General features: G+C 44.2%; 1 protein-coding gene across 4 annotated transcripts in view; it reads right to left on the bottom strand.

The window, feature by feature from the left end:
- Positions 1 to 2,416: 2,416 nt before the first annotated feature.
- The window catches only part of NEK11 (NIMA related kinase 11), a 177,354-nt gene continuing 158,465 nt past the window's right edge, over positions 2,417 to 21,305 (bottom strand). For 2 of the 4 annotated variants that reach the window (XM_080672738.1, XM_080672739.1), the window contains one exon: positions 2,417 to 3,302. In XM_080672738.1, the coding sequence (XP_080528864.1) occupies positions 3,020 to 3,302 (283 nt within the window). In that variant the 3' untranslated portion in view covers positions 2,417 to 3,019. Of the gene's footprint in view, positions 3,303 to 4,947; positions 4,971 to 21,305 lie in introns of all 4 variants that reach the window. The other 2 variants (XM_080672740.1, XM_080672741.1) reach the window with 2 other exon arrangements.

The following is a 21,305-nucleotide window of genomic DNA, read 5'->3' on the forward strand; positions in this document are numbered from 1 at the left end:
CCACGCACCACCTCCTCAGCTGCACTCTTCTTGGCCCTCTCAGCTCTTAGCTGTCAGCGATTTTTAATCAAGTGCTAGCTGAAAATGGCTAAAAGTGTGTACTTTTGGGGTGTGTTTGCATGGCAGTAGTAGAAACTTAGAAGCCTAAAGAAACCTTCCGAGATGAATCTCCAGTGATGGGAGATCAGGTGGCCTGATCGTAAAATGAAGGATAATTTCTCCTCTAAAGTGGAGGACATCTTACAGCATTTAAAGCATTTCCCACATTACGGTGAACCCCATTAACAATGCCATGCAATTCAACCTGTTATATTACCTTACTTGTTCATTACAGCAATCTTCAGACAGAGGCAGGAAACTAAGACTCGGAGGAAATGACTTGCCCTGGATCACATAGTAAATGGCAAGAGTGGGTCTAGAATCCACATCATCTGGTATTAAGTTCATTTTTTCCCTACGTAGGTTGTGGCAGGTCATTTAAAAACATTCTTTATTGTGTGTCCACCCCTGTCCCTTTCCCCATCCTCTAGCTCTGTCTCTGCCAGTCTCTTTCTCACACACACACTTACTTCTCTTTGCCGCATTATTCCGTTTTGCTCCTGGCCCCATCCTCCTCTGACACATTAGCTAGCGATCCCATCATCCTGCAAGAGGAGCTGGGTATGTTTTCCCCTTGAGCAACTGTTCAGTTTGCCAGCCTCCTTTATCCTGGGCCCCCTGTGGTGGCCGGACTCTTGTAATAGACCTAGAGCTTCCGCTCCAGCCTCCTTCCAGATACATTAAATAATTAACTTCCATCATGCCCCTTTGTGTGTCTTATCTCTGCATCACCCAAAATAGCTGGTGGCATTTCCTCTGCATAAATAGGAAGCAGAAAGGTCAATTGGCATTTGTGAAATATATGTATTTTTTTTACAAAGCAGCAAGCTAGTAGGGCCCCTTTATTCCCTCAAACCTGTGACTGTTTCGCAACAAGCGTCTTCCTAGTTCCCTAATTCCTCAGCCAGTTTCTACTCATCATCTTGCAGTTGGTTAGTGATTAATACCCACACTGGTGTGTGTGTGTGTGTGTGTGTGTGTGTGTGTGTGTGTGTGTGTGTGTGTTACGTGCTGTTGAGTTGGCTCCCGCTCCAGGCGACCCTTAAGAATGAGGGATGCCCACAATGCCCTGTCCTCGACAGCCCTGCTCAGCTCCTGTAGATGCATGCCTATGGCTTCTTTTATGGAGTCAACCCATCTCATATTTCATTTTCCTCTTCCCACTGTTTTCCATTTTTCTCAGCATTATTATTTTTCCCCCCAAAGAACCCTGCAACCTCATGATGTGCCCGAAGTAGAAAGCTTTGGTTTTGTCATTTTTACCCCCATGACGTTTCAGGCTTAGTGTACTCTAGGACCCACCCGCTTGCTCATCTCTCTGGTGGTCCAGGGTATCCGTAGAGCTCTCCTCCAACCCCATAGTTCAGATAAAGCATTTTTCTTTCCTATCAGCCTTCTTCACTGTCCAACTTTCATATCCATACATCGCTGTTGGGAATACAAGGGTGTGGAATGACCTTAGCCTTGGTCTCCAATGCTTGTTCTTGATGATCTTCTCCCTTTCCACCTAAAACCATAAATTTCCCATGAGAAAAGTGCCCTCCCTGGGCCCGGAAGAGAACATTCTTGCCACTGGAGCCTGGGTATCAATGCCACGATGGATCTATAAAAATAAACCTATCAAAATAACCCTTATCTTCCATTAGTTTCCCCTATATTTCCTAGTCACTTTCCCACAATTTAACCCTCTTAGGAGTTCAAATCCCTTTTCTTTTGTCTAGTCACTTCTCCACAAATTTATTGCTTTTTGTCAAAATGGTATATAAGCTCTCAGGCCTAACCACTTTCTTGGGTTTTTCACTTCTTTCTAGAAAGCCCCCTGTGCCATGTGGAAATATTAAATAAGATCTGTATACCTTTTCTTCTGTGAATCTGTCTTTTGTCAGTTTAATTTGTAGGCCCCAGCCACAGAACTTAAGAGGGTAGAGGAAGTCTTTCCTCCCCTCTAACATATATTAAAACCCATGGTATTGTTCCCTGAACAATATCTTTAAATGTGTCTATGTCCCCACTTAAAAACTCACATGCATAGTGGTTAAGAATATGGGTCCTAGAATCACATATCTGGGGTGTAATCCCAGCTCAGCTTCTCCAAGCAGGTTACCCGACTCCAGCATCCTCAGCTGTAAAATGCAATAATCTCTCTCTCTCTCTCTCTCTCTCTTCTATTGAAAAGATCCAATAGGTCCTTACAGTAATAAGCACAGGACTGGTATATAATGGGCTTCCAATAAACCAAATGTTGCCTGATCTAAGTAATAATTATCATTAGGTAGCTATATTACATTCAACAAGATACTTCTAGACAAAGAAAAGCTAAAACAGGTGATTTATTTTATTTATTTGAATGGAAAATCTACTTATTAAGAATAAGAGACTTCAGTACTCCATGGGTGAGTCTGGGGAATAAATTATAGGAGAGAAGCACTTTTTAGGTGTTTTACCCAGGTCCCTATACCTAGGCACTTCTTGCTTGTTGGCCTATGGAAAGACAAAAGTGGACCCAAAACAGGTCCCCTGAGACAGGCATGTCTGACTCCTGGGCAGCGGCTCAGTGTGTCAGAGGCCAGTGTCCAACAGCCCTCAAGGGCAGGCTGGCCACAGTTCCCAGAGACCAGGCAGAGGCACAGAGTCTGTCCTCCAGGTGGAAATGGTAAAGAGCAGCGGGCTCCTCCCAGGCCACGCTCAGGGGGTCCAACCCCCGTGGAAGCCCCAAGGGCACACTTGTGGGAATTCATTTCAGGAAGCCAAACTAGATCTGTATGGGCATCTCAGAGTGTAGACGGAACAACATTGACTGGCCCAGGACTCCGAGTACAGGCAGACCTGTGTGTCTGCTACTCTGCCTCCCTTTGGCTCAGGAATTAAAAGTAAAGATGGGGCTCCATCTATGTACCCAGCTCCCACAATAGAGTCCAGCTTAGGTGTCGGATGGATTTTCACAGCAATGTGTCCCCTTGAACTTGCTTGCTTTTGGCAGCTGTTTGTGATGGTTCTGAAGTGAGGGCCCTTCTCCCATTGTGATCAGCAACTGCTCCTCAAAGTAGAGGAGCTGGTCGACTTCAAAACAGTCGCTGGCACGAGGCACCACTTTCTCTAGAGACGCCCTGACCTCCGCTTCGCAGGCTCTCTGCCGCCGGGCCCTCTTGAGGTAGTGATAGACCTCCTCAAACACTTCTGCTCCCAGCTTCTGCACGGCGGATCTGCCACAGAGCAAGGAAAGACAAAGAGGAGTTACCCAGGGAGGTCACCTGCAGGAAATGTACTTTCAAATGATGAGTTACACAAATCACATGGTAGCCCTGGGATTTGGAAAAAAAACGGGGCGGGGGGGGGGGGTGGGGGGTGGAATAGCATGTGGTTTCTCCAGCTTGAACATTTCACAATATTCAACAAATATTTCCTGAATGTTTGGTATGTTCAGGGACCCTTCTAGGCTCCGTGACACAGCATAAAACAAGTGAGGCAAACCCCTACCTCCATGGAGCTTATCTTCCAGGGTAGAGACTAAACAGATGAATTTAAAGATATATTCACAATACAAGGGCAGGCGGTGCTGAGGGCACTGGGGAATAAAACAGGGTGAGGGATGGAGGAAGGTGAGGGGCAGGGCGATCCTCGCTGAGGAGGTGTCCGCTGAGGCCAGTACTAGAGGGAGACAGACCTGGGACCTGAGGCTAAAATGTGTCAGAGAAACACGGAGAAGCCAGTGTGGCTGGGTCAGGAAATGGGGGGAGAAGACGGTGGGATAGGAAATAGAGAAATAATGAGACTAAAATAATGAGAAAGAAACTGTTCTATGAATTATAGGCACTTTTCTATGCACTGAGCCTTTACAACAGCTGTGTGAGGGGTGTTTTTTTTTTTGTTTTTTTTTAAATCCCTATTTTACAGAAGAAGAAACTGAGGCTCAGGTGATTTGGGCAAGTTCCCAGCAAGGCCAGTGTTCACTCTTCTGTACCTGCCTCCAGTCCCTGTCCATCTGCAGCTGTCAGCTGTCCCCTGTTACAACCATATTGCCCAACCTAGGGCATTTATCTTGCCTCTGTTTTCCCCTGTCTCCAGCTAGGGTCAAACACTGAAGGTCTACGGCAAAACGTGGCCATGACATACTTTGTTCGATCAGCATCATGTTTTCTTTCCTTCTGCTGATTATTATTTTGGGACATTTTATTTTTTTAAAAAAATATATTTTATTGATTTTTTACAGAGAGGAAGGGAGAGGGATAGAGTGTTAGAAACATCGATGAAAGAGAAACATCGATCAGCTGCCTCCTGCACATCCAGTAGGGATGTACCTGCAACCAAGGTACACGGCCTTGACCAGAATCGAACATGGGACCCTTGAGTCTGCAGGACGACGCTCTATCCACTGAGCCAAACCGGTTAGTCCCGCGGCAGGGCCCGCACTCTGCACTCTCCATTGTTTTACTGCCCTTTGCTCACCTCCTTCCTTCCTTATCAGCTCATACTAGGCTGCTTCTCAGATTTCCGCCCCCCACCCACCCTGCCTGACTAAAGGGCATTTGAGTGTTATGAATTTGGGTAGACAGTTCAAAATTTATGTGCCAACATTGACCTCATCAGTCCTCCACTGAACATTTAGCTTTGCCCTGGAACACCGTGTGACTGTCTTCAGAAACACAGCTTTTTCGTTTCGGGAAGTATTTTCTGGCTCCATTTCTAGGAGTGAGATTAATTACATGTGTGTTCACTCTGTGAAAAGTCATGCTTGTACCTGTGATCTCTGCACTTTTCTATATATATGTCGAGCTTGATTAAACGATAAAAAATTGTGTGAGAATGAAATTATTAGGTCAAAAGGTATAAATACTTTTATTACTTTACCCTTGGAAAAATGCTTCTTTATTCTTCATGTCAATGGATTTGGTGAAAAAAACAAAACAAAACACACAATTAGGTTTTGGATTTTTTTTTCTTCAGAATTTTTAAAGCATTGCTACTAGACAGTAATGCTGGCAATGTGTCTGACAATAACATTGAAGGCACTAATCAGAGACTCTTTGATACATTTCTTAAGCTCTTATTGTGCAGTACAATTCAACCTTGTAATCTCCAGAATGTGTGTGCAGATAAAAAGAAGAATAAGTAATTGATCCTGCTCTAGTTTAGAGACTAGTAATTATAATGCAAGCTATATACATTTTAAACTTTAACATTTTATAGCACTTTAGAGTTTGCAAAAGGTTTTTATGTTCATTATCTCCAATGATCCTTGAGAACTAGGCAATGAATTGAACATTTATCTTAATTTTACAGATAAGTAGGTTGACTTTTAAAAACTCACACAGCTGGTTGGTGATGGAGCTTAAACTCAAACACAGGGGACTGGAGCTTCGGGTGCTGGAGAGACCACCACCCCAGGGCCCCGCACCGTCCAGCTTGAGTAGGTTTCTCACCTTCTGCCAGGAGACTATCGGGACTGAACCAGGATGCCTCCCATTCCTAGTCACCTCAGCTACACCACCTTAACTATATGCACAGCACTAATAACTCTCTGGTCTTTTTCTTCTATTTCTTGTGTGGAGATTTGTGTATCTCTCCCACTCCCCTGATGAGCATACAACTTCCATGAGGGAGGGACCCAGGGACCAGAACAGCACCAGGCATGCAGAAGGTGCTCAGGAATGAAGGAATGACCCCACACAGCCATCCTGAGAAAAACAAAGTGCCAGGAAAGTTCACAGCGGGGAAAACCAGAGAATGCCCTCTGGAGGAGGCGGTGCCATCGAATTTGGGCCATAACAACCGGAGGGAAGCCAGGTGGCAGCCACAGTGGGAGTTCTGGGGAATCGGTGAGCCAGTGTGGCATGTGAGTGAGACACATGAAGAAGAGGGTGAGACCATTTGATCGTAACATTAAAGAAACCCTGGAGTTGGACTAGTAATGTCAGCCACTGGTGATAGAGAAGCCCGCATGTCCCCCGAAACCACAATAACTAAGAGTTTCTGAGCTTCCTCTATGGGCCAGGCCCTACTTCCGGCATCTCCTCACATCATCCCATTAAATCCTCATGAAGGCCCTGTGGATAGATGTTGTTACTCCTAACTTACAGATGAGAAAACTGAGATATAAGAGGGTATTAAATAACTGCCCAAATCACTATGCTGTATACTTGAAACAAACTTATTATTGAATGTCACCTGTAATTGAAAAAAAAAAAATTTAAATTAAAAAAGATGAAAGAAAAATTTAAAAAATAACTGCCATCATATTGTTTTTCAAATAAACAATCTGGAAAATAAGCATAAAAAAAGAAGTTGTAAGAGAACAGATCCTAAGATGTCTCATCACAAGAAGTTTTTTTCTTGTCTTTTTATTGTATCTATATGAGGTGATGGGCATTAACTAACCTACTGTGGTAATCATTTCACCACATATGTAAATCAAACCATCATGCTGTATACCTCACACTTATACGGTGATATATAGCAAATATTTCCCACTAAAACTGGAAAATAAAAAAATAAAAACCAAATAACTTGCCCATTGCCACATAGTTTTTAAATGGTGAGCTGAGATATGGATTCCAGTAATTCCGCGCCAGGACTCACTCCTTTCACCATGAGGAATTCAGAGAGATTGAAAGTGAGTCGGCTCAACCCTTCACTGGCTGTGTGATCTTGGGCCAACTACTTAGGCTCTCTGAGCCTTACATTTTCATATTTAAGTGGAGATCTCTCTCTCTCTCTCTCTCTCTCTCTCTCTCTCTCTCTCTCTCTCACACACACACACACACACACACACACACACACACACACTCCCCATCAGCAGACTACCTGCCACCTATCAGACACTTAAATAGCCTCTGTTTTACTATCATGCACATCACTGCCGCGTTCTCAGTGGTGAATTGCACAGTTATCCTATTTTGGTTTAACTGGAAGCATCAAGCAATTTTTCAGTTCTATGTCTGGTTAAGAAACTATTTTAAATATTTTTATCTTCTCTGGCTGAATTAGAAAAACAAATGACACAGGAAGGCCAGTGGCACAGTGGGAGTAAAAAAAAAAAAAAGTCATTTCGTAGAAATAATCATGAAAACCTAGTTTAGAAGAAAGCATTAAGAGAACACAGATTATTCTTCAGGCACAGTTTAAATATTCTTCAGGCACAGTTTAAAAAAACCTTGAAAGTGATTTTACAGAATATAAGAAATCCCTGCACATCAAATATGTATGAGCCACTGCAGGAATAGAATGGAGCAATGTATTTTCCCTTAATACTGCTGTCTGAACGATCATTTGGTGCTAACAGGCGCCAGGAATCTTTATTAAGGATGGAGTCTCTACCCCTTCTCTCCATGCCCTGTATTTCACGTGGCTGCCTGTGCATCTGCTGGGCAAAGACAGAACAGATCTCTCTCCAGATCCGCACTGTCCACAGATCTGTACACACACTGCACTGTGGATGCCAGGGCGACATGCGACAGCCCCAAGAGGGGACCTGCGACTGGCCCGGTGCTTGCCTCTGCTCTGTCCACGTCGGGCAGCAGAATCTTGAGTGTTACCGTGAAAGCGAACCATTCCTGAAAGGGTTATTTTATTCCTGACCTACGCACCCTCCGTTGTTCATGATCAATAAACATAGATAAAGTCACTGATTAAAAACAAAACCCAGCTAGATATTGCTTATAGGACACACACCTAAAACACAGAGCACTGAGCTTTGAGAATAAACAAACACACAAAGATATGCCAGGCAGGTAATAAACAAAAGAAATCTGGGAGTAGATAAATCGACGTGAGACAAAATAGACTAAGAAAATAAGTGTTGGCCGAAACCGGTTTGGCTCAGTGGATAGAGCGTCGGCCTGCGGACTGAAGGGTCCCGGGTTCGATTCCGGTCAAGGGCATGTACCTTGGTTGCGGGCACATCCCCAGTAGGGGGTGTGCAGGAGGCGGCTGATCAATGTTTCTCTCTCATCGATGTTTCTAACTCTCTATCCCTCTCCCTTCCTCTCTGTAAAATATCAATAAAATATATTTTAAAAAATCTGTTTAAAAAAAAATAAGTGTTATTAGGACAAAGAATGTCACCAGATAATAAAAACAGTTCAATTCACCAGGAAGAAATAAGAATTCATAATTAGCATGCAACTAATAAAGTACAATCAAAATACATAAAGCACCAGAGGGAGAAACAGTCAGATATGCCTCACAATGCAGGATTTCAGTGCTCCTTGCTCCGCTGTTGTAGGTGAACATTTGAAAAATTAGTAGTACTGTAGAAAATCTGAATACACTTATAAAGCTAAACTGAATAGACATATATAGGACCTTCTCCTTCCTTGGTGATTAGAGAACTCACCCTCTCTTGAAACATTTACAAAAACTGACCACAAACCAGACACCAGTTCAAGTGTCAACACATTTCAGACCACAGTACGATTGATAGAAAACTGTAACAAGGATATGGATTAAACATTACCGCGTTTTCAGATTTGCTTATTCCAAGTAAATTACGGGTCAATGGAGAAATCAGGCATGCTATAAACAGACTCAAAAGAAGAGTGATAGTGTTCTAGCACTGTAATATCGCAGTGTAAATTTATTCTGACACTCGGGAAACTTGCTGTAAGAATTCTGCAATGAGTATTCTGGGAATCCTGAAACAGACAATTCTACTTAAGGGGGCTCTCTGGATGTTATCTAAGATTTGAGAAGAGAGGGGAGTGCTCATCAAATTAAAGAAGGCTTATCCTAAGTTCGCTTTTTCAAAGGGAGGGGGAGAGATGAGGAAGGGACAGGAGCTACCCCTTTAGTTAGGTGGGTATCGCAAATAAAAAGCACTTACATTTTCAAATGAAGAGAGCTCGTACTTTCTTTCTTTGTCATCGTTTTCTTCCTGGGCTCCTATGCTTTGTCAACCTTACCCTCCTGCTCTAACGTCTTCACGGGACGCTGCATTTCCAGGCCAGCGCTCTCTGTGCTGGACCACTGCCCTGCCCAGACCCAAGGCAAACGCAGGAGTTGGAGGAAGCCTCCCCCGGGCTCTGAAGATGCTCCATCTGCCCGGAGCAAATCCCCAGTGTGCAGGTGGCTGACTCCCCACCTGAAGACTCCATTAAACCACAAGAGAGCACTTTCTCTCTCCCCCGCCGCCCGCTTATTCCTCCAAACTCATCTCTCATCCTCCCAATTCCTGTCCTGCTTACTTTTTATTTGCAAACAACACATTTTATCACATATATTTATTCGCCATCAGTTACTGGCTGCTCTGTGTGCCCTCTCCCCCTTCGGGCTCAGGTCTAGAAGGATGTCATAGAAAAACGTCCTCACATTTTAAATATTATTTTAAATTTGAAACAATCTCACTCTTATAGAAGAGTTACAGTTACAGCACAAAGAACTCTTTTTTCCCATGAGCCTTTTGAGAATAAGTCAGTGATTTGATGGCCCTCTCCACGCCCCATACTTTGTATTTTCTACAAATAAAGTCACTTTCTTACATAATCACAAAACAGCCATGAAAATAAAAAAAGAACACTAATACATTACTGTCATCTAATTCTGTAATACATTCAGGTTTCCGCAATTACTCAGTAATGCCCCTTATAACAAAAGGATCCAGGTCAGAATCATCCTGCGTTTCTCTGTCATGTCTCTCTAGTCTCCTTCAATGACCTTCACACTTTCCAAGGTCTGACGCACGTTATTTTGTAGAAGGACCCTCAATTTGTGTTGTCCTTGCCTATGGGAGTCAGATCCTTAGAGCATCAACCCCTACCCTCTGACTACTACCCCCCACCCTTTATCTATTAGCCTAAAGGACAGGAGCAGAGCCTCCTTAGAGCATCATTAGAGAAGCCCAATAACCTCAAGAAGATCCTCCCTTTTCCTGGGGGAGAAAAAAAAGCCCTGGCAGTCACAGTATTACCTTGTTGCTTTCGGGCGCCTAGCTCATGCTTCTCCCTAAGCCTTGTTCCTAGTGGACGGTGAGAAGTAAGGGGTTGTCTTAGGGAAAGGGGCCGCTTGTGAAGTAAGTTTCCAGGGGCTCTGGACAGAATGCCCTGAGCATTCTACCTGCTTGCTATGTGCACTTGAATGTCTCAGTTGTCATGCCCGATTGGATTTCTGATCTTCCCTCCAAAGTGCCCGAATGCCGCAGCTCTCCCCATCCCTGTTCATGTCAGTGCCTGCCTTGCACATGGCTCAGGCCCAAATCCTTCGAGTCCTTCTTGGTTCCCTTTTGTCCTCATACTCCAGTAGTCCAGTGCTTCCCATAAGAAGACTAGTTAGTAAATGCCATCAGCTCCATTTTCAAAATGTATCCAGGATCCCCCCAGTCTCACCACCTCCACCTCTGCCCCCGGTCCAGGCGGCTGTGCTCTCTCACTGCAATAGCCTCGCTGTTTGTCTCCCGCTTCTACCCTCATGCTCCTCCGTCTGTTGTCCACTCAGTAACCACTCAGATCCCTCCACTCCTCTGCTCGAAGCCCTCTACTGGCCTCCCCATCTCATCAGAGTGAAATCAAGGTCCTTCCACTGGCCTACAATATCCTGAGTGATCTTCCTCCATGTCTCTCCTCCTCCCTCCCTTCCTCCCCTCACTCACTTCATTCCAGCTGTGCTGGCCCAAGGAGCTTACTCAAACACACCAGGCACACCCCACCCCACCCCTCCCCACCCTACCCCACCCCACCCCAGGGCTTTTGCACTTGCTGTTCCCTCTGACTAGAGTGCTTTCTCCAGATCTGCATGTGTCTCTCTCACTCCTCTCCTCCAAGTGTTCTCAGAGAGACTGACCCTGACCACCCCTTGGCAACTAGGGGGTAACCTTTATCTCCATTCTGCACTGCCTATCCACTTTCCCCACTTCCTATTTTCTTCTTAGTAGTCACTTCCCAGCACACTCTGCTTTTCCCTAATATTTTATGATATGTCAATCACCCCACTGGGATAGAAGGTCTGCGGGCAGGGATTATTTTCACTTTTTCCCTCCCCACCCAAAACCGTACCTGAACCAGTGCCGGGCACAGAGCAAGTACACAACAGATACTTGTTGGACAAGTGAATAGATACCTTGAAAGCCAAAGAAAAAAAAGAAATATGGTAACGTCATACTATTTTATTTAAAAATATATGAATTCCTAGAGCTTGTTCTAAGAATTAGCACACAGAGAAATTATAACCTAATTTTGCCAGGTATAAGATCACTTTTATGATGCTTAGTTGATGTTTTACAAGATAAAGCTCCAATCAAGTGTAGTTTTCAGTATTTCTTAGGATATTTTCATCCTTATTTCAAATGGATTGGCTTTATGGGGCCTGTACTGTCACCTCTGTATAAAAATGACCTCTTCCATTTCGGAGGGAGAAGAAACAAACCTTATTTATACAGAAGTTCTACGTGGAAGGGGCCGTGTTCCTGCCATCTTCTTTCACACGTGCACACCGGGGCCATCTGGAGAGCAACGCACATCTGCCCACAGCTTCCGAGAGCCCCGGCTGCCCTGCCGTACGAACAAGGCCTTGGAGGAGGTGACCCCAAAGGCCCTCAGCTCCTGGGGGGAATGAGCAGCCGAGACAACACTGGCCAACAGATGCCGCGTCTGCTGTGCGAGCTAAATAAGGCAGAGAGCAGCAGGGAGGGGCTTTAGCCCCCGTTCTATACAACAGTTTAGCTTAACAACAGAAAATGTTCACCACGTTTCCCCTCCTAGAAAAACAACAGGTGATTTCTCTTCGGGGAGACGGAGAAGGAATGAGTTCCTACTAGTTCTCATGGTTTAAAAGCTCCCTTCATAACCAATGGATAAAAGACACTGGGGGCGGGGGGCGGCCAGGTAAAGGCAGGTACTGGGGGGAAGGGGAGGCTGGGGGGAGGCCAATGGGGGGGAAAAAAGAGACATATGTACTACTATTTGTAATACTTCAAACAATTAAAAAAATAAATAAATTATAAAAAAAATAAAATAAAAGCTCCCTTATCCCTGTCGCTTAGAAGAACGAACAGAAAAGTCTCTCTCCCTTGCTTGGAGCTGATTTGCTCTGCAAACCACTAAAAGTTCCCCGGCGATGGCTGGATATGTATATGGACTGTTTTCCAGGTTCATTAACCACGCAAGGAGTAATAACTGAGGCAAAGGACCTTTGTTTCCTGTTCTGTTCCACCACTCGACTTGGAGTCCGCTGGGGACAGAGGACCTTTCCTCATCACTTTTGCATCCAGCACAGTCCTGGTAAAAGCAGCACCTGAGGCCTTCATTCAGCACATTTTTAGTACAAGCCTCGTGCCGGGGAGGTGCCACAGACCTCTGACATCACAGAACTCATGTTTCATTGGGAAGACAACAGATTTTTAAAGAAGTAAAGAAACAAACAAGGTCATTTTAGATTTTTGTCAATGCTACAAAAAAACTAAAACAGGGAGATGGGAGAGGAAGGAGAAAGAGAGAGAGAGAGAGAGAGAGAGAGAGAGAGAGAGAGAGAGAGAGAGAGAGAGAGAGAGAGAGAGAAAGAATGCTGAGAAGCGGGCTGGGACCCCTTCATTAGGTGGAATTTGGTATCGGCCCCTGTTTGACCATTGGGTCCTGTCCTTTGAACCCCTCCTCCCCCGTCTTTTTTACAAACCCCAAGGCAGAGAAAGCTAGTCGTAGTCCTGCCTCTAACGTGGCGGGGATGTGGCTAAAGTGCAAGTGGAGGCCCACACCTGTCCAGATAGTGAAAGTTATGAAGCAAGCCAACAAACTGCTAGATAAAATATGACCTATCTTCCTACCTTGACAAGTTAATTTTATAAACACCTGGAAGGCAGGTTCACATTCAGACTCCTCAGAGTTCTCATTGGAATATGGCAGAGCGGGGTGAGCCAGCCCTGGACCCTTGTCCCTAACTGCTGGCCTGCCCCCTTCTCTTCCCAGCCTGGCTCCGCCTCCCTCTGTGGAGCGAAGTTGGTGCTTATTTGAGGAGTGAACTGTTCATTTGTCAATCTGGCATCCAGTCTCAATTTTATATCTCGCTACTCACATATGTTTTCACAAACTTTTGAAAGTAGCATAAACTATAAATCAATAACCTAAATCAATAACCATAGTAATCTATATATATAAAAGGCTAAGTGACCGTCCGACAGTCCGACTGTCTGGTACATATGACGCGCAGTGACCACCAGGGGGAAGATGCTCAATGCAGGAGCTGCCGAGCTGTGGTACCTTGGCAGCGGCGGTTCTCGGGGTGACGCACCCCGGAACCAGAGGGGAGGGAGTCTGGTTCCTCTCAGGGCTGTGCGATGCCACCTTCGGCCTTGGGTTATGTTGTTGCTGGGGCACTGTCGGCCCGAATCTGGTTTCCTTTCAGTGTGCACAAATCGGTGCACCAGGCCGCTGGTTATATACATAAGTGATTGCAATTCAAGAGACTGGTATCTGACCAGCAATGTGCACACTAGAAGTTTTTGTTTTGTTTTGTTTGCTTGGTGTATTGTAATTTCGATGCAGGTAACAAGGAGATTTTAGATGCATGTCAGACTTTATTACAAAAAGCGTATAGCAACTTGCTGAGTCTATTTCTATAGTTTACAAATGTAATGTGTGCCATGTCTTTTTATGGCCCTCCCAACTTTATCATAAGGGTGTCATAAAATATTTTAAGATATTAAAAAAAAGTGTAAGCATAATACAGTGACTTTATAATGACTCCAGTTGAAGGAATCCAGCATTCACAAATACGGCTGAAGCTCCATGAATTTCCCTCCCAAATTATAACCCCCTCGCAATCCCTCAAGGTAACCGCTATCCTGAATCGGGTGTTTTATCTTCACCAAACATTTAAAAAATCCTGTATTGTACATATGTACCCTAAGAAATAAGTAGTATTGCTTTGTGTGTTTTTACACTTTAAGTGGTATCATACCTTGCCCTTTTTTTTCTTTCTCAAAATAACTGATACATGTCCCCTTTGTTTCTATAGCTCCTTGGTTTTCACTGTGTTTTATGCCATCACCATTTCTCCTGCTAAAGTACGTTTCATGTTGTTTCTATCTGTCCCTAACCTCACACCCACTTTTACTAAAAAGGCTGTTGTGAACATTCTTTGTGCACATCTTGGATTTAATATAGCTTAAACTACAACAGACGAACATGTATGGAAAACTGAGCTTCTCAGACATAGGTCCTATGTTAAGCCTTGTTTTCAGATTGATCTACCATCACTCATATTTGGTCTTTATAACGGCTTCAAAATGAATATTGTATAATAAGAAAATACAATCCAGAGAGGGGTAGAATGGTTTAAAAATCAGAATCATGGAATTTTTTAAAAGTACCAAGGAATTCACCTGATCAAACACCTTCGTTTTATAGACAAGGAAACTGATTTCACAATGGGAAAGGGGACTGCCCAGTGGTGAGCACTGGGCTACAGACAGTGGGGACTACACTGGGCCTCCACCGTAACGGGCATGCATATAAAATAAATACAAAATAAACCAATTCCCTTGCTTTTCCTTCTGTCCCCTAAGCTCCACTAAGCAATGCATCATGACAGACATGGGACCACTGGATGAGGTCCTTCCTGGCTAAACTATAACTGTGCTTCCTTCGATCAATTCAAACTACATTGTTGAAAAGTCAATTTCACCCCTGATTTGCTGAGTAGAAGTAAAGATCAGAAGATAAAATAGATTTACTAATCAAACACAATAAAAATAATTGTATTCACGAAGAAAATGAAATCACAAAAGGAAAATAAATTAGAACATAAGTATGTTTGGAAGGATTTCTCAGAGCAAGGATGAGTGCTCACAGTTGGGAAACTATGGGTTTCCTTGGAGAAGAGTGAATTCTAAAAGCTGCCTTTCACTTGGTGAGCTTCCCCAATGATGCCCTCCTTGAGCAAGGGTAGTCAGGCGCCCCCGAGTCCTCGTCTCAACTAGTCCTCATTCTCTCCTGCAATCCTCGGCGTACTGTTGGAGAAGGTAACCAGGAGGCTCACCATTGAGAAAGTAAGGTGTTGTTGGATGGTATGTGTAACTGAACACAGTTAAGGCCTCTATATAAACTTTTTAAAAAATATATGTTTTTATTGGTTTCAGAGAGGAAGGGGAAGGGAGAGAGAGATAGAAACATCAATGATGAGAGAGAATCACCCATTGGCTGACTTCTGCATGTCCCACACTGGGGATTGAGCCCGCAGCCTAGGCATATATCCTGACCGGGAATCAAACCATGAGCTCCTGGTTCACAGATCAATGTTCAACCACAGAACCACGCCAGCCAGGCTGTATATAAACTTTTAAGTTTGGCAGGAAGGTGTGGAAAACTATTCATCTTATGGCTGACCAAGACAAATGTCCTAAGTTCCTTGCTCATCAAAACTGCCACCTACTGCCCTAACGAGTGGTCGGCAAACTCATTAGTCAACAGAGCGGCAAACTGCGGATGGCGAGCTGCATGTGGCTCGTGAGCCGCAGTTTGCCAACCACTGCCCTAACTGGTTTGGCTCAGTGGATAGAGCGTCGGCCTGCAGACTGAAGGGTCCCAGGTTCGATTCTGGTCAAGGGCATGTACCTTGGTTGTGGGCACATCCCCGGTAGGGGGTGTGCAGGAGGCAGCTGATCAATGTTTCTCTCTCATCGATGTTTCTAACTTTCTATCCCTCTCCCTTCCTCTCTGTAAAAAAAAATCAATATATATATATATATATATATATATATATATATATATATGTGTGTATATATATATATATATATATATATATATATGTGTGTGTATATATATATATATATATATATATATATATATATATATATATAAAAAACTGCCACCTACCAATTGGAATGGTCCACCTCTTTCTTTGGTCCTCCTTGCCCTCTGTGTATAGGGGCCAGTTTCAAATGTCACTCAGGAAGCTCCTGAGGTTGCAAAGGAACACCCACAGAGCCCAGCTTAGCAAGAACGCCCCCACCCTTCATACGCAACCACGTTCTTCCTGGTCACTTTCCATCAAGGCACCTCCTCACTCGGCCCTTTGGCTATAACCCCCAGCTGCCCCTGTTATATTCAGAGCTGAGTGCAATCTCCCTCCCCTATTGCGGTAATCTCGAATAAAATGTTATTCTGTCTGGTGCTGCTTTTCTTAAGCAGAATCATTTTTTAGTGTCATACTATCATGGGTCCCATATTGCCAACTGCCCATGGTTAGAACAGCCAGGCCTTGGCTGAGCTGAGAGTCTCAGTGCAGGCCTGACACAGGAACACTGTCGTAATACTGCCCCTTCCCACTGTCCAAAGTACCCTGGTCCGGACACTACATTTTATGGTCACACACATGGTGTGAAATGTACTGGCTGGAGGCCCTCGGTGGCGAGAGGACCTGCTGGACTCTAGAACAGCGCTACAGCAATGACAAAGGACAGAAGAGAGCAGATTCATTAAACGAACACAAACACTCCTTTGAGTCCCAACTCCTGACGTATCGTTACATCTGACTTAGAGCATGTTATGTCCAAATGAAAATGTTTCTCCATAAGTAAAAAAATGATTATTTCATCACTTCATCTCTCGAACATGTTCACACATTGCCTTTATTGTGCCTCTCTCTTGATCACTACAGATGGCTTTATCACAGCATATTCACCCGCATTCCAGAGTGACAGGATGGAGGGAGAAGGGGATGGAGGAGATAGACAGAGACCAGGAAGGCCAATGTGGTCCATGCCTTCAGAAAAACAGATGAGATTGGGGACTCAATACTGAATTCCCTGGTGAATTGCATTAAAGGACTGAAGTGAATTTGCAAGACAGTAATTGAAGCTGACACCTCCTCTTACCAGATGGGGACAAATCAAGCCTGAGCTGTGCTGTCACCTGCTATGGGGAGAGGGCAGGATAGGAGGGAAGCCCCTAAAGCCTTTCAGCTGGAAAGGATGCGTTTCTTAACTGTCACCTGTCTCAAAGCCAAAGGAGAAAACCTGCATCGAAGTGAGGTTTGTGGAGTGGTTCTGAGCAACCAGTTTGTTAGTTGCCTGAGGCCCTTCTCCTGGGAAAACCCGTTGCTTTCTTTTTTCTTTTTTTAAATATATTTTTTACAGAGAGGAAGGGAGAGGGATAGAGAGTTAGAAACATCGATGGGAGAGAAACATCGATCAGCTGCCTCTTGCACACTCCCTACCGGGGATGTGCCCGCAACCAAGGTACATGCCCTTGACCGGAATCGAACCTGGGACCGTTGCTTTCCCAGGTCCCAGAACTGCAGACTCTCTCAGTAGAGCCTCAGGCACCGACATTCAGGCACCGGTGGGATGAGGGTGCAGGGGAAAGGGTTGGATCAGACGATCTCCCAAGTTCCCTCCTACCAGAAAGTCTAAGATTCTGCCCTCCAGTGGACTCGCAACATGGATTTGCTGACCCATTCTACAGGAAGAGTCACATGAGGAGAGAGCGAGCAAGGTCACTGAAGGGAGCTGGGTGGAGCGCCTCGTTTTCACTGTCTGTGACCCGCAGGATCAGATTGCCGATTTAGAGAAAAACAACCGGGGCCATCAGAAGGGCACCCTACTAAACCTCGGCACCCAGTCTGATCCCGGGCCTGCTGAGGCACAGCGTGGCTGTTGGTTAGAAATGCAGACGCTCAGCATCTGCTTTTAACAGGACCCAAAGTGATTCACACGCACTTCAGAGTTTGAGAGACACTGGCCTGAGCTGCAGATGAGACGTGGTTAGCAAGACTCTGAAAAGCATTTACAACTGTGAATTAGCTTTGGCCAGAGAATCTAGATGCTTCTATGGGATCAGGCCAGCTCTGCAAGCTCTGAGGCATCATTTCCCACACCAGCACCCTCTCCCGAATGACTAAAGTTACCTTTTACTTTATGCGTTTAAATGGAGCCCTCCATCGATTTCTGGCTGGAGCTCCTGCTTCCCCTCTCTCCCTCCCCTCCCCCTCTTCTTTTCTTCTCCCTGGGCCCCTGGGACACAGATTTGTACTAATGATCATCTTGGATTCACAACACATTCCCAGCACGATGCTTGTCTTCAGAGGAGGATCCCAGCCTTGTTTGGGTGGAGATTACAAAGTTTGTTTGGTAGTGAGTTCATGGGTCTGCTTGGCCATGCTTGCTCCTGACTCCTAATTCTGCATTAGCTAGAAGTCTCTCTGCAGGGGACCGCCTTCTCTCCAATTTGGGAAATACTGATTTCTGATTTTACCTTACTGACGGTCTGATTAGGAAGTGACAGCCAAGCATAAACCTGTGTTAATTTTTCTCTTTTCTTTGAACCTGGAACAGATATTGCAGAAATCATTTGGTGTGGAATAGAGTTTTGAGTGGGTCTAATACATGGGTAGTCTTGGGATATGCATGCAGAGAAACAGAAGAATTCAGTTGGAGGTTTTAGTTGAACCATATGAAATTGCTACTTTTACAGGTTACAAAGGGTAAAGTAATGGCGATTTCATTTAGTCATCCTAATTAGAATGTTTTAGATTATAATTTTTTGACCTAAGAAATATTAAGAGAATTGAAAGTGCTATTTGTGGAGGCTGGTTGTCTTTTCTCCTTGGAGATTTTTTTTGCAAGTTGGAGCAAATACTTTTGAAGCCTAGACAACCATCTTTCTATTCTAAGCAGCCAGGGAGAAATGGGGTGTTCGAAGGTCAGGCTTAGTTATAGATTTAGGATGAACGTATGTGTCCTTGAAGGAGGCTTTTCACCTTCTGAACCCGTGAAATAGATAAATGGCACTAGACCTTGACACACAAACTGGGCTTCTTTTCTGCTTGCATGTTCCAGTCATGTGCAGTTCATACTTGAACTCTGGTAGGAGCAGTAAGAGAGTTTCCCATCAAGTCAACACCGCTCTTTAGTTCGGATGTGGGAGGGGAAGAGTCCAAGTCAAGTTTAGGATCTAGTCCCGTTCCTGGTTAGTTATCACAACTATACTGTATGCATGCTGTGTTCCATGGTTCCCTGGGCATAAACCCCCCAGAGCCCGAATTGCATCACAGTGTGTCTGTGTGTAATGTGCTGGCCTGGGACCACACTTCGAGCAGCAAGGTAGGAACTGTGTCTTGTTCGTAATGGTGTACCTAGAGCCTTGAAGGGAGCGTGGTGCATAGTAGGCATTATGGCCTACTCAAATTTAAAACATTTTTGAGTAAATTATTACTTCAAAAATATATTTTTATGGATTTGAGAGAGGAGGGGAGAGGGAGAGAGAGAGAAACATCAGTGATGAGAGAGAATCATCAATCGGCTGCCTCCTGCATGTTCCCCACTGGGGGTTGAGCCTGCAACCAGGCATATGCCCTGACCAGGAATCAAACCATGACCTCCTGGTTCATAGGTCGACACTCAACCACTGAGCCATGCTGGTCAGCTTACATGATTACTTTTAATAACCAATCACAGTAACAAAAATTGAAGCTATTACAAATTTGCAAATAAACATCAAGGGTCACATCCTATGAACCAGCAATTATCTAAGACATTTATCTTAGAAAAGAACTTGAAATTTTAAAACAAGATTAGGTACAAAATGTTTGTCAACATTAGATATGAGTCGGAAAAGTTGCAAACAACCTGAGAACCCAAGAGTTATATTACAGAGAAATTAATTTTTTTTGAAAATTTAATAATATAGGAAACTGCTCAAGAAAGGTGGAGGAGGAAAACCATGACACTCTGTCCTGCTTTTCTTTGAAACGTAGCATCACATTACAAAAATGTCCCAACTTATTCAAAATTCTGCCCAAATCATGTTTATATGGCTGTAGAATATTTCATTGGACATAAATATAGTAAGTTATTAACTTTGTTTCATAAATACACACACAATAAAATATGACACAAATGGGATCATATCATACCTATTGCTTGGCACCTTCCTGTTCTCAGTTATGTAGCCTAGAGAGCTCATCACACAGACCTTCCTCGATTCTCTTTAATGCCAGGATAGTATTCCATTGCAAGGATATATGTTGATTTTTCAGAACAACTCTTATTAATACCTATGGGCTATTTATAGCTTTTTGCTATTAAAACAATCCGACAATAGATAGCTTTGATATAGATTTTTTGGGCATCTTTGCAAGTATTTCCATGGGATAAATTCTGCAATTGCTGGATCAAAGAGAACGTTCATTTTAAAAATTTGAAAGGAAATTACCAAATTGCCCTCCAAATTATTATACCAATTAACACTTTTCAACACTTTCTGAAAGTAAACTGCTTTATTTTAAAATGGAAACGGTGACTGGGATATATTTGTGTGTATTTGAACACGACGATGGCACAATCGTACTGTAGGTCTCCCTCCATCCTTGCCTATCTCCCCACTTTTTCTTCCTTCACACCTTCCTTCCTTTGATCTTCTCTTCCTTCTCTTTCCCCACTTCCCCCTTTCCTTCCTTTCTACCTTATTGTTATCTAATGGCAGAAGAGCCAGAGGGGAAATTAAAATGAAGGCTAGCGAAGAATTCGAATTTGTGTGGCATTTAGAGAACTGGAAGGAAGTGGGAAATGGGCTTAACTTGGAAGCAGAGTGCTGGCTTCGGCAGCACATATACGGAAACTGGACCGACACATACCCGTAGCACATCATCACGCTGCACACCTTCCACTTACACGATGTTACATGTCAGTTACATCTCGATAAAGTGGGGGGAAAGCTGGAAGCAGAATGGGCTGGAGGATACCTGGAGGCCTTCAGCGCGGGGCAGTCAGACACCCTGGGGAGGACAGTTTGGATGTGTGTTTCTAATCTGCACGGGCACAGGAGTCTCCTGGAAACTGGTTGAAAATGCAGATTCGGATGAGGTTGGTCTGGGTTGGGCCTGAGATTCTGCATGTCTAATGGGTTTTCGGGTGATGCTGATGCTTCTGGTCTGGACCCCACTTAGGGAACAGGACTTAGTTGACAAAGCCACTGCCAGAAACAATGGCAGGTGTATTACCAGCCAGTGGGAGGGCTGTGAGCATTGCTAGTTAGAGCCAAGAAGGCCTCCTGGGAACATTACAAGGCGGTAAAGTAATGAGCTGGTGGGTCTGTCACCACTGCTTCCCCCATGGGATTCAGCCTGGCTGGCAACAGCACCAGACAAAACGAATGCTACATTCAAACCTACGCTTACTTTCTCCACTCTTGCGGGAACCCTTATCTTGTAATCAGATCATATTTCCTTGGCTCCATCTCCAAAAGTTAGTAATAACTGGTGTCACACAGAGTCCTCCAACATTTTCT

Source organism: Plecotus auritus (assembly GCF_963455305.1).
Source record: "Plecotus auritus genome assembly, chromosome: 6".
Classification (NCBI taxonomy): domain Eukaryota; kingdom Metazoa; phylum Chordata; class Mammalia; order Chiroptera; family Vespertilionidae; genus Plecotus; species Plecotus auritus.